The sequence below is a fragment of the Protopterus annectens genome, chromosome 2.part1, assembly GCF_019279795.1.
Source record: "Protopterus annectens isolate FY-2018-M chromosome 2.part1, PAN1.0, whole genome shotgun sequence".
NCBI classification, from domain to species: Eukaryota; Metazoa; Chordata; order Ceratodontiformes; family Protopteridae; genus Protopterus; species Protopterus annectens.
In genome coordinates, this window is record NC_056729.1 from 1622749805 (window position 1) to 1622762500 (window position 12696).

At 36.9% G+C, this 12696-nt stretch overlaps 1 protein-coding gene across 4 annotated transcripts in view; it reads right to left on the reverse strand.

Annotated features, from left to right (window-relative positions):
* PAX7 (paired box 7) overlaps nucleotides 1–12265 on the reverse strand; it is a 352148-nt gene extending 339883 nt beyond the window's left edge. The window contains exons 1-4 of one of the 4 annotated variants that reach the window (XM_044063057.1): nucleotides 11771–12265; nucleotides 9422–9657; nucleotides 8243–8369; nucleotides 5978–6106 (exon numbers count right to left, since the gene is read on the reverse strand). In XM_044063057.1, the coding sequence (XP_043918992.1) occupies nucleotides 5978–6106; nucleotides 8243–8369; nucleotides 9422–9657; nucleotides 11771–11855 (577 nt within the window). In that variant the 5' untranslated portion in view covers nucleotides 11856–12265. Of the gene's footprint in view, nucleotides 1–5977; nucleotides 6113–8242; nucleotides 8373–9421; nucleotides 9658–11770 lie in introns of all 4 variants that reach the window. The other 3 variants (XM_044063055.1, XM_044063056.1, XM_044063054.1) reach the window with 3 other exon arrangements.
* Between the last annotated feature and the right edge of the window lie 431 nt (nucleotides 12266–12696).

Here is a 12696-nt window from a genome sequence, read left to right on the forward strand (position 1 = left end):
GATGAATTCGTTTGAAGTGGTCCCTTGCCTCATTTCGAAGGCTCTTTTTCCGCCAACTAGGCTTATTTCAGCCTTGTAAATAGCTAATTCCTTAACCACAGACTTATTCCACACACTCATGTCTTACTGTCATTCTCTCAGCATTTGTGGACATAAAACCCGTCCTGTCTCCGGTATATGTGAGTGTATTTAAGAAAATTCTATTAATACCGGTGATTATCGTAGTGTGTGTTAACAGCTGATACCTTTACTTGATACATAGTTTCCAAAACTCAGAGAACATTGCTGCATTATGGTTACGTGCATTTCAAGGAGCTTCGCTGTTAACTCCAACTATTCTATATTTTGCACGCATTTTAATCAACATGTATCTTTACTGCATTTTGTATTCTGGTTAATTCTGTCTCCCAGAAGTTTGCCTCCCTAATATTAATCCATTTCTAGTCTGCTTAATATTGTACATTATTTGTTTTAGCACTGTACAGCAAGAGCTTTAGACAACTTAAACTGTTTTTTTCAGCATGGAACTATGTCAGCCTTGACTAACGCCTTGACTAGCTGTTCCTTGTAATTACAAAATAGCCTGATTAGCTGACACCTTTCTAGCAGCAACTGTCCCTATTATTTCAACTGATCCTACTTACAGCGTTGCTAAATCCTGTCTAGGCTCTGTTTGATTAGATTGGGAACCTGAGGTAATCCCTTGATTTGCTGAAGTGTCTATTGCTTCCTATTAAACATACATTAACAGAGGACAGTTTGTTGGTTTAATCAACAGTTTGTTCTTGATAATTTGACTGATACCACCCCTATTCTGCCCTGATAAGCAATAATGCCCCAGGTGTGAAACCACGTCTTTGTAAACACAACTTTGAGAAACTTCTGACTCTTCAGAAGCCATGCAAGCTGAAACGTCTAGCCAGACTCTCTTACTACTGTGTTTATCACACCTGCAAAGCACATGTAGGTAAAAAACGATAATTATGTAATTATTCGCACCTCCTCACACTGTGGTGCATCTAACTTTTTTTACTTATGTTCCATATGAAGTTACAAACCGCCTCATACATCTCAACCTCTTAATACAAGAGATATGGACAAAGCCTAAAATCAAGGGGGAGGACAAAAGTTCAAAATAGGGACAGCTTTTAAATATTGCTGTTGTAAACTTAGAAAGTTACTGGAATATCAAGATTTGCGTTAGCATGCATTTTCTGGAGGATATGAAGTCTAAAACTCAAAAGTCGGTCATTATTTAGTTACTTCAATCCACAGTGATTTGCCAGAAAACCACAACTTTTATCAGGGGCAGACAAAAAATATAAGGCAAAAATCTACACGTTGCCAAAATCTGGACAGCTGAGAGGTATGAGCCGCCTTAAAGCATGGATTGTGTCAAACCAAAGCAACCTCGTAATTTTCATACTGGATTCATCTAAAGTCAGTGCTACTTCTGGCTATTACAGCGCAGACGCAGCAGCTCTAAGGATTGTGGGATTAGTTTCTAGCATATTCAAGAACAGTTGTACTGGAATAATCTCTTGTTTATTTATTGGCATGCTACTTTGCTGACCAAACTACGTTGTTATATCTTTTTTGCAGTGGTTATGTGTGGTAGATAGAAGGATTACATATAAATGTAATTGTAAATGTAATCCTTCCCGGTTAAAATGTTAAATAAATAAGCGTCCTTAAAATTACAGATACAAAATAATCAACTGCTCGGAACTAGTATTAAAATATCATGCATTTTTTTCTTCCTTGCTCATCTTGTGTAATAATCCTTTTCTTCAGAGGAAGTTCGTAATTCTCCGTTAACTAGAGACTTAAAGCAACTCCTTGCAGAACATAATAGGTCAAAATAAACTAGTTGCAACGCGGTTCCTCCAAGCCAGAGTTCACCCCATTTGTAGCCTTTGTCTTTCCACTGTGCACCGCAAGTTACAGACTCTGGCGTATCTCAAATAATAACAACAATAGTAATAATAACAATAATAAATCTTAACAAGGATTAAAAAGAACCGAGATCTCATGAATTTATGCCGAGGGCTAGCTGAAGTGAGCCGTTTAGAGATGAAAGTGAATAGAAATAAAAGGCTCAGTTTAATCTGTCTTAAAACCCTTCAACTAGCGTTTGTGCTCCAAACCCGGAGTGTGAGGACTGATTGGGGATAAATACATTTCTTTCTTTGCCCCCGGGCTATTACACCCAGCTCCAGCACAACACCCTATTCAACAGACAGAGTTTTCATTACACTTCTAGTAAGTCTTAACATTATTAAATGCCAACCAGATGACACAAAAGAACAGGCGCAGAGTGCAGTCATTCTTTGAGACTTAAAAAAGCGAGCATTTGCAGAGCATAGTGGTGACTTCCCACAAGGAAAGCCACAAATGTAACAAGATGTTTGTCAAAGTTTGCCTAATATTGTTAATTTGAGGAGGGGTAAGTGATTAAAACTTTCAACACGCAGGGATTTTTGCTGAATAGTTCTGTTAGGTTCGATTAGAAAAGCATTTTTCCATCGAAGTTTTATTAATAGCTGTCATATTTTCTGCAGCACCACATAAATTCAAGGTGATGGTTTTCGAAGTTATGTTTTAGGTTCAACCCGCCATATGACAGTATTTTGTCAAGGAATGCGTAAACTGTGGTGTATTTTACTTAAAGCCTCTCCATTAGTAGTGTAGAGATGTAGCCTGTGGAGGTAAACTTTAAATATGTTTAAATCCACTTTACAACTTCGGTGCTTGCATATTAAACCTTTTAGTTTTCTTTGTCACACGTATCTGCTGCTGCGATTCTAAGAACACTGTTTCATTTGTTTCATTTAGACGCAAGACTTTCAATATTATATTTAGTATCAGGAAAAACTATAAAAGGGGCCAAAGTCAAGGACACCTTTAAAACAGTGTTTCTGCTTATATATACATACATACACACACCCCTAGAATTATTTGGTGACTAATAGCATTTTTGTCAAAACTTACATTTATAATAGATTGGGTTAAATCTTTTAAATAAAATTATTTTATAACTTTTCAAACAAGTAGAAAACATAAATTCACACACAAACGTACACAGGTACTGTCTTGCCACTATATTATCGACAGCATGCAAGTCCTACTTGTAACTCAACGCCCTTCTGTAACTTTGCAAGTTTTAACATTTTACTGAAAATATTAATCTGTTCTTAACTTAGACTGTCTGTCTGTCTGTCTTTCAGTCTTTCTGTATTTATGATTACATACAGGTATGGGGGATTACAGGCCAAAAGTAGAAAAGTGCCTTTTTCAGGTTTGATTCTGGAGCACTGCTTGGTTAAGTGACTTGCTCAGACAAACATTGTGTCTTTAGGTAAATGGTGACAGACAATGAAATCTGGCGGTACAAGATAAATTATATATACACAACATAGTGCACATGGATAGGTAGATATACGGACATAGACTGATAGTACCCCAGTCTATGTATAGTACTTAAACCCACTGTAGACGTTATATACAACATGTAATCCCTTGAAAAGATACAGGACAATTTAAGCACACACTGTATTCTTTCTTGTTTTCATTGTAATTCTCAGTCTACTACAAAATGTGTCCATCTAGGATGGGTCCACTATTCCGGTAAGAAATTATATATATATATATATATATATATATATATATATATATATATATATATATATATATATATATATCGCACATCACCAGAATGGGTTAATTTTATCCTAACCGGTCGTGAAATACTCCCCACCCCTTGTTGTACTTGTTATTTAAAACGAAAGCTATCATTATCAGTGGTTCTCAATTTCTAATTCACTTAAGCAATGATAGTTGAAAGCAACCTACGGTAGGACACAAAAGCTTCCATTCCCAAATGAGTGCTGGCCTTTCCCAAAACACAGAGAAACACTTTGCACCTCCAAAGGATATTCTTTGCCAACAGACGGCCCGATAATATTACAAAACTATCTAACAGCAGGGAGTATTGAATAATTCATCTCCTTTGATTTTTTTGCTTTGGCTTTTTGTCCCTATTGGCGGAGTTTTGAATAAGCATGGCCTGGCCGGTCCTTCTTTGAGAGGGAGCTGCTTTTACTGGTCTTCTTTGTAGTTAGGAAATGGGCCTTTAAAACGCCTCAATAGACTCGACTCTTTGTGGGTGAAGTTCATCTTCAAGTTGGGAGTAAAAAGGGACCGATGCCTAAATACCATTCTTTTGTGTAACTTCATTTTCAAACAACGGCAAACATTTCATGGTGTCTTCCATAAAGTTTTTTTTTTCTTTCTTGCAAAAAAACCCCTAAAATACCCCAAAAGAGACGGTCACCAACAGCATTCAAGTTCAGTGCTGTTACGAATACAAGTTAGTGCTAACAACTAACTGCAAACAAGAAGCGCTTAAAATACAAGTTAATCTCTCTCTTCTCTCTCTAGCTATCCAGCTGGCCAGCTACCATCTCTATATATTACTCGTTAGAAATTTCTGGTGTAATACAACAGTCTTCATTTGAAGATTGACAGTAAACTTTGTGCCCTGTGCCGATGATTTTACACTGGACTTAATGCATTCTGTAATGGAATGGAATAGTTGCTTTAGGAACATCGTTTAATAGTAGTTGATAACGGCTACAATAATAAATAAGTAAATAAATAAATGTTTAGATTAGGTGACTGTAGTGTTTTTTTTTTTAGTTTGTTATCTGGAAAATTTCATGTGGTAGTGCTATGAGCTTATTTATGTTCCTTTATATATGTGCCGGGCTCTTGCCATACGCGCTGCGCCATTTCACCAGATTTTTTTTTTTTTTTTGAGAAAAAGAAATATAAAGAAATTTAGAGGGGATACAGTTCACCTATCGACTGATTTAGTTGTTCCTACTTATTTGTTAGTTTTAAGAACTCTTTTCATCCATGACTGAATCTTCTGGAAATAAAAGCTTGCAAGAATCGTTCATTTATCCATTTCGGGACGACCAAATAATTATGGCGTAGCTTTTGAATTAATAAATAATATCGACTTTTATATAAAAATAATAAAGCTGATCAAAAGAGACAATGTGCCATTTATTGCAGTGCTTGAAAATGTCAAAGACTTTGAAGTTCTCATCTGCTTGAAAGTTCTCATCTGCTTGTCTTAACTATCTAAGAAATTACATCCCTTCACACACACACACACACACACACACACACACACACACACACACACACACACACACTTGTTCAACATCCTGTGATCTCAACAGAATTGTCTATAGAATACTTAACAATAAACTGTTTTCCGAGATATAACCTGGCTCAGTATAATAATTTTGTTTCACCTCCTAGGTGAGGCGGGCAGGCAAACGTAGCTGCACTGTAAGAATCCGAGTAGACTTCGTTAGCGGCTGCTCTAATTGATATTGATTGCTAACTGGGTCATCTGTCAACAGCGTTCCAGGGGACTGTTTAGATAGCAAGGAGGGACCTGTCCAACAAATTCATCTGCCCATCTCATAATATATGCCCTCAGTGCTCTATAAATAATTGATCAGTGATGGAGACTGGGACATTCCACTGGATCGGCTTCCCCTTTCCACAGTAAAATATACATATGCTCTAGTTTTATTCAATAAATCATCACGTTTCATAACACTTTTACTGCTAACAGTAGTACTGATTAATATGATAGCAATAACTAGCTTTAGTGAATGCTATATGATTTGTGGAAACATCTAAAACCACAGATGCACTTACAGATTAATTAAGGGTTACACTTGTCTATACGCACATACACGGTAAACACAATACAGAGCATATTAAAATCCTCTATTGTTGTACATTACAAATTCCTGTTATTGATAATAATTGAATTATCCACATAAACTGACCGGTATTAAAAAAACGCGTTGGACTTTACAACACGCGTTGTTTATGAAATTATAATAAATTAATATAAACATTCAGTTACAAAAAATGAATTAGAGGCTTTTACCTTTGTCGCCTAAAATCCCGTCTATGCTGTGCTTTGCTTTCTTTTCTCCATCTTCCTCTTTTTTGTCACAGTCCTCTTCGTCTTCTTTTTTCCCAAACTTAATTCTCAGTACACGGCTGATAGAACTCACTGGAACTCATAAATATATAAAAAAATAATTGGGAGTTATTCTTAAGGCTGTCACGTACATGCAGTATCAGCTTGCACAATTTCATTATTTTTTATAGGTCTGCACGTATGGATATTTTAATAACGTGTAAGTGTTACATATATTAACACAGACACATTTTGTAAACATGCACGAGTATACTACACATGCCTATAGGCTAATTTCTTAAATTTGAGTTTAAGTCTGTCTATACCGCTCAACCCTTTTAGCTCAAGAAATCTAGAAAAGCCAAAAATAATGAAGGGACAAAACCCAAAAATAGGTACTGGTTTTAAGAATTGTTCTTACACACCTACAAAGTTGTTGCAATAACAGGTTTTGCACCAGCATGCATTTTCTGAAGGATATAAAGTCTGAACCTCAAGTGTCTATCATTATTTAGTGATTGCAGTCCTCAGTGATGTTTCAGAAAGTCACAAATTTTATGAGGAACAGACCACAAATATGAGATAAAAATCTGAATATTCTGCAAAATGTGGGCAGCTCAGAGCGTACCTCTCAATCAACTGCAAAGACAAGAAAGCTTGAGGAAGCCAAAAATAATAGGATGCAAAAGCGGAAAATCGGAGACAGATTTTAAATATAACTCATAAACAAACACAGTTGTTAGAATAGCAGGTTTCATGTTAGTATGCATTTTCAGAAGGTTTTGAAGTATGACACTCAAATGTATTTAATTCTTTAACGATTTAATCTTCGCCAATTTGCCAGAAAACCACACATTTTATGACGTAAACGCCAAATATATGAGGCATAAATCTGGTTGTTTTGCGAAAATCTGGATTGTTGAGATGTATGGCTGAGAAGTACGTTGCCATCACTGTATAATACACAACGGTTGCTTTCTAATATTTTGCTAAATTTACTTTCTAACATGCTGCATGATGTCTTCTTGTATTACTGCTGGTTGTATTTACTATTCCTTGAGCCAGGGTAGTAAGTAAAGGGGTCTTAAAACCATCTCACTCCCCAGGTAAAGAAATATAAATAACTGAATAGACATGCGAAGCTGTAAAACAAATAAATAGGCAAAAAAGCTCACTGAAAGTTGCCTTTATACCGGCATAGTTTATCTGCAGTATTTGAATATGAAAGATAACAAAGAAAAGTTATCAGTTCTAGTAAGCACTCAGGGGAAGAGTCGGGGTACATGCAAAACTTTAAATACTGTGTTTATGGTCGTTTAGGTTTGTCTTCCTGTTGCATACGATATATATAAATATATATATATATATATATATATATATATATATATATATATATATATATATATATATATATATATAAACAAACTTCTATTGCAAATATATATATATATATATATATATATATATATATATATATATATATATACATGTATATGAAACTATGGTAAAATGGAATATAATAAATATAAACGCACACACACACACACACACACGCACGCACACACACACCAGAGAGTGACGTGTATGTGTACTATAACATTCCATACAACTCAACCATACCTCTCAACTTCTTTGCTAAAAAAATCTGGACAATGTCAAAAATAATGGGGAGTAGACAAAGGCCCAACAATTCTGGACAACGTTTTAAACATCACTCTAATTCACTTAAAAGGTTAATAGAACAACATGTTTTGCATCGAGCTGCATTTTCTGAACAAGAATGTATTTGGAATTCTAATGCCTCACATAATTGATTGACTGTAATTTTCAATAATTTACGAGAAAATCATAAATGTTATGAGAGACAAGGACAAAAATATAAGGCATTACAGGTGATATCCTACAAACTCGGGGACAGCTAAGAGGCACGCCCCATCCCAACACACACACACACACACACACACACACACACACACACACACACGCACTTACGCACAAATAAAATCAATATTTGCACCACAGGTGCAGATACGCAGGTGCAGTTTCTTCCAAAGAAAATCAAAGCAATCCAGTTCTGATTAACGTCTAGCTCTTTTAAGAAATGAGGTTATCTGTTTTTGATGTATTAAGACTAATAAAGGGAGACCGATTAAAATGTAGCAATGTAAGAACGGCTATGTTTGAGACTGTGTGCGTGTTCATATCCTGGCTGCAAGATGCTTTGCTCACCTGAGGGAACTGTGCTTCGGTCGCAGTGTCCATCCTTGAGAAGTCTGTCCCGTATTTCCCAACTGAACATGCCAGGGTTCTCGCGTTTGTACTCTTCGATTTTCTTTTCCACATCGGGTGTAGCCACCTGCTTTTGGGACCAAAGTATAATGCACAGAGAAAAATACTTTTAATCTAAATTGAGTTTTAATTGATTTTTGGTAATCAGAAATTAAGCGCTAATCCACTTGAACTCCTAACTGCAATAAGCTCTGTAAGCAGTGCCCCCGTAGCAGCTGGCAATGCAGCCAGAACACTTGGAGGTGACTTACCTAGCGTGGGTGTAAACGTGATTAATCACAAAACCCCACTCAGTGACTTTATGCATACGAAATTCAAATAACACGGGTGCAATGTATTACTACAGCTTACATTGATTCCTTTACCTCTATAAATAGTGCACACAGATTGCATAGCAGTAGGTACAATGTATCAAACTATCGACTTTGTACAGTAAAACATTGCCGAAGTAATGGTGCATACTTTGCAAGTGGTATTGCAACGCCTCGTTTTCCAGGTGAACACTTTCTGTATAAAGTACAAAATCTGAAGTAATTGAACTTCAAACTGCTGCACCGCATACCACTCAAAAGTCCCCGATTCCGACTCAAATTTTAGCTCTACCCCTCTTATTCCCTCATAAAACTGGCAACTTCTGGAGAAAAGTGGTGAATTATCCTTAATAAATAATGACAACAATCAGAGACTTTTTTTTACTTCAGAAAGTGTGTGTTAATTCAGATTCTTTATTCTGTCAATGTATTAAGTTAACAGCAGCACTACTGTTTTAAAAGTGCTCCTGATTGCCCCTGATTATTAATGATTTTTCCCTGATTCTGTTGAGAGGTGTCCCTGATTTGTTGACAGCTATTTGCAACGTCTGAAGTTCTGGTTTCAGAAACTAATAGCAAACAGAATTATACTGGCAACTGGGGGTTAAATCATGTGTCTGCAGTTACCTCTTAAATAGAAAAGGCGCATGTGAGATCAAAGGTGATTCACTACAAGAATCGTAGTTATTTAGGCTGTTGAACATTCCATAAGTTAATATAGCATTCTCATTGCATTTACTGCAACGCCATAAGTAAAGGTTGCAGGTGCATTTCATAGTTAACTTTTGAAACAACACATGGAACTCACCCTGGGCTTGCTTCCCCCGATGGCCCCGGGGCGGATCGAACCTGTCTCTTGGTAGCGACAGAGGATTTTGGATACACATCCATGAGAGACCCGGAGCTGACGAGAAATCACGCAGGGTCTGATACCATGATGGGCCATTTCTACGATCTTGTGCCTGATATGGTTCGGAAGTGGCCGTCCATTAATGAATACTCCTCCCAGCTGATTCACTCTTCCTTGACCCAGTGGGGTAGATACTGTTCTCAAGAAAACGTAAAAAAATAATATGATGTTAGAACGATGCTATAATTTAATGATTATTATTTAAGTCACCTCAATGTTTGTTTAGCATTAATAAAGTGGTGACGTGTTTTTAAAGGAAAAGTAAAACAAACAGAATGATGTTGTTTGACTTGTAAAGTTTATTACAGGCTACTGAAGACAATACTTCACTTGTGAATATCTCAACAAATTCTTTAAGCGCAACCCTGATTTATTTAAGCGCATTGAACACAGTGTTTAATTCCATAAAAGGCAAACACTAAGCAGACACGGCAAATTTAAGACGGCCACTTGAAAAAAAAAATCATCCCATTCTTATATATTACCTTTATATTATTTACAGCATTCCAGTACTAAAAAGTTAGTTGAACAACCCTTTTTACAAATGTATTCAAATGAAAGAATTCTAAAATTGCAACACACTCACAAAAGCACATGCATCACACAGACACTCGCGGTGTTTGTAAAAGTATCTAAGTGAGTTAAGAAAACTTTCTTGAAGCAGTGTTGGAAGAAGAAAGTGGCTTGAGAGACTTTTGAAGTTTGTGCCATTTGAGTAGTGCGTTTCAGTGGAATGTGCACTTACAATGTATGAACAGAAATTTAACAAAATATATACATACATACAAGCTAGTTTTAGAGAGCCGCATGCATAATGACCTTCGCCACTTGATAAAACGAAGAACAAAAATATGTGCGCATTCTGGGTTGTATGATATCGTGAAGGGAAATGACAGAAGCTCCCACACTTAGCACTGGCACAGACTTAGATATAAATAAATGCTTCAGCGAACTATCCTGCAACCTTACATAAAACCACCCGGAGTGAATGCATAACACTTAACTTCATATCACTTATAATGCAAGAATGGCCTAACATTTTATTTAGAATACAAGCCCCTCATATATTAACCCATACATTAAAAGAGTTAAAAACGCTAACACACACACACACACACACACACACACACACACACACACACACACACACACACACTCGTCTGCACGACAAAATGCTGCATTTTTTAGCTAGTTATATTGTTACTGCTATTCTCTATTATGCGTAGCAGCTCAGTTGTGGGTATTCATTTAATAAGAATCATGCAACACTAATTCCAAGTCACTTGGTGAACACCCGCTAGTCAAGTCATTAGAGATAGATAGCACTTGAGTGGACAGTTTTGCATTGGAGAGGTCCGACTCTCGCCGCCACTTTCCCTTTTCAATATTCTCAGTCATGTTGTGCAAATATTGTACTAATCCTCTGATCCTTCTCTGTACTGTGTGTTTTACTTTCATTTGCTACAGATAAGTACTTGAGCAAATCCCCGGAGCTTGTGTGTTTTGCTATCTCTGTGGCTTTCCAGTTTTATTTAAAGTACTTGATCACGAATTGTATAAATTGCATTTTAATACATATGCGGTGTTACTTCTCACTGAGACGTGTGGTGCTTAATGAGGTAATGTAGGACATCAGACCCTATTCACAAATTGAAACACTCCGATCTCTATTACTGTGAAAATAAATGACACTTAAGATGTGAAAACCCCAATAGCATATAATTAGCAACTTTCAGCAGCAGAAAAAAAATAAAACCACGTAGAAGTTTACTGTGTGTTAAAAATGGCCTGTGTCGTATCATAAGTATCTGGTTTAACTGATGTCACATTTCCACATATTAGACCATAACTATTGCTTTTTGAGTTCATATTAGGGAAGCTTTTTAGCTCTCATTTTTGAGATACTCAAAACAAAATTATCATAAATGCATATTGTATTTGCAATACACAGCTACAACCACGCAGTATACCCATTTTTGGTTTTAATGAACACTTGTGCCTGAAAAATACTTGTCTGCCATTGCATCTTTTATAAAAGTAACTTAATGCACAACAGGTCCAGGAAGCAGAGGGGAAACAGAAAGTACTACTAGTAACATCCACGACAGAGAGAGAGAGAGAGAAAAGAGAGAGAGAGAGAGAGAAAGACTGAGTGAGACATTGTCTTCTGATAGACTAATTGATCTATATACAGCGTATAGACCCGAAAGCAGTGCCTCCGGAAAGCGATCTGTGGTTAATACTTACCTTCCAGAGGAAATCCAGTTCGGGGATAATTTTGGCCTGGCGCAGGGCGCATCATCCTGGGCATTGTCCCTGGTAAGGCTGCCATTCTGTATTCTTCAGCCAGGTTAAACAAATAAATGATCCTGTCCAGTGAATAAGGTAAGCCCAAAGGTGTAAGCTAAAATCGTTTCTCAAGGAAAATAAAACGGATATATATTGAATAATGCCTAGGACAACAGAGGCTTGTAAACTGAAACCCTCTGCTAAAGAGGGCAAACGATAACTGGAAAGTATCTGTCAGCCTGCTGGAGATGGAGTACAGACAGAGCCACTTGGATCGCGAGTGGCTACTACAAGTTGCCTGTGTTGGAATGTGCTACAGATGGAGTTGGGCAAGTTGAAGTAGTGTCTCGTCTTGCTTTTTAACGAGTCTCTGCTACTTCGGGTGTTAATGTCTGCTTGGAGGCTGGGAGTTGCTCAAGTGGCCAACTTTGGCGCATTAGTGTGGAGGAGGAGAGCTCCCTACGCCCTGATAGGCTATCGGCTGCAGCTTTTTATTCAGCAAGAAGGAAGGGGCATTACTATAGGCAGCTAGACCAATGGCGACAAGAAACTGTCCACTCCACATGAGTAATATATATGTATATTGTTTATTACTCCATGGTATGTTTTGGGTTCAGGTTGCCAATACACATCTCATTATAGCACAAAACAACTGTTTGGTTTCCCGGGGTAAGAGTTGGTTTCTGTCTTTGTGAATATAGGGACTCGGCATGTATCCTTAAAATAGTTATTAAACTCATTCCAGAATAAAATATTACTTTTTATAAACTATATTTGTTGTCTTAATAGTTTCACGTTTCACAGTAACCCATTCCCGGCCATCAAATGCAAAGCCTGTGGGAAGCTTAGTCAGTCTCACTTGCAAGTGCACAATTTCAAATTCA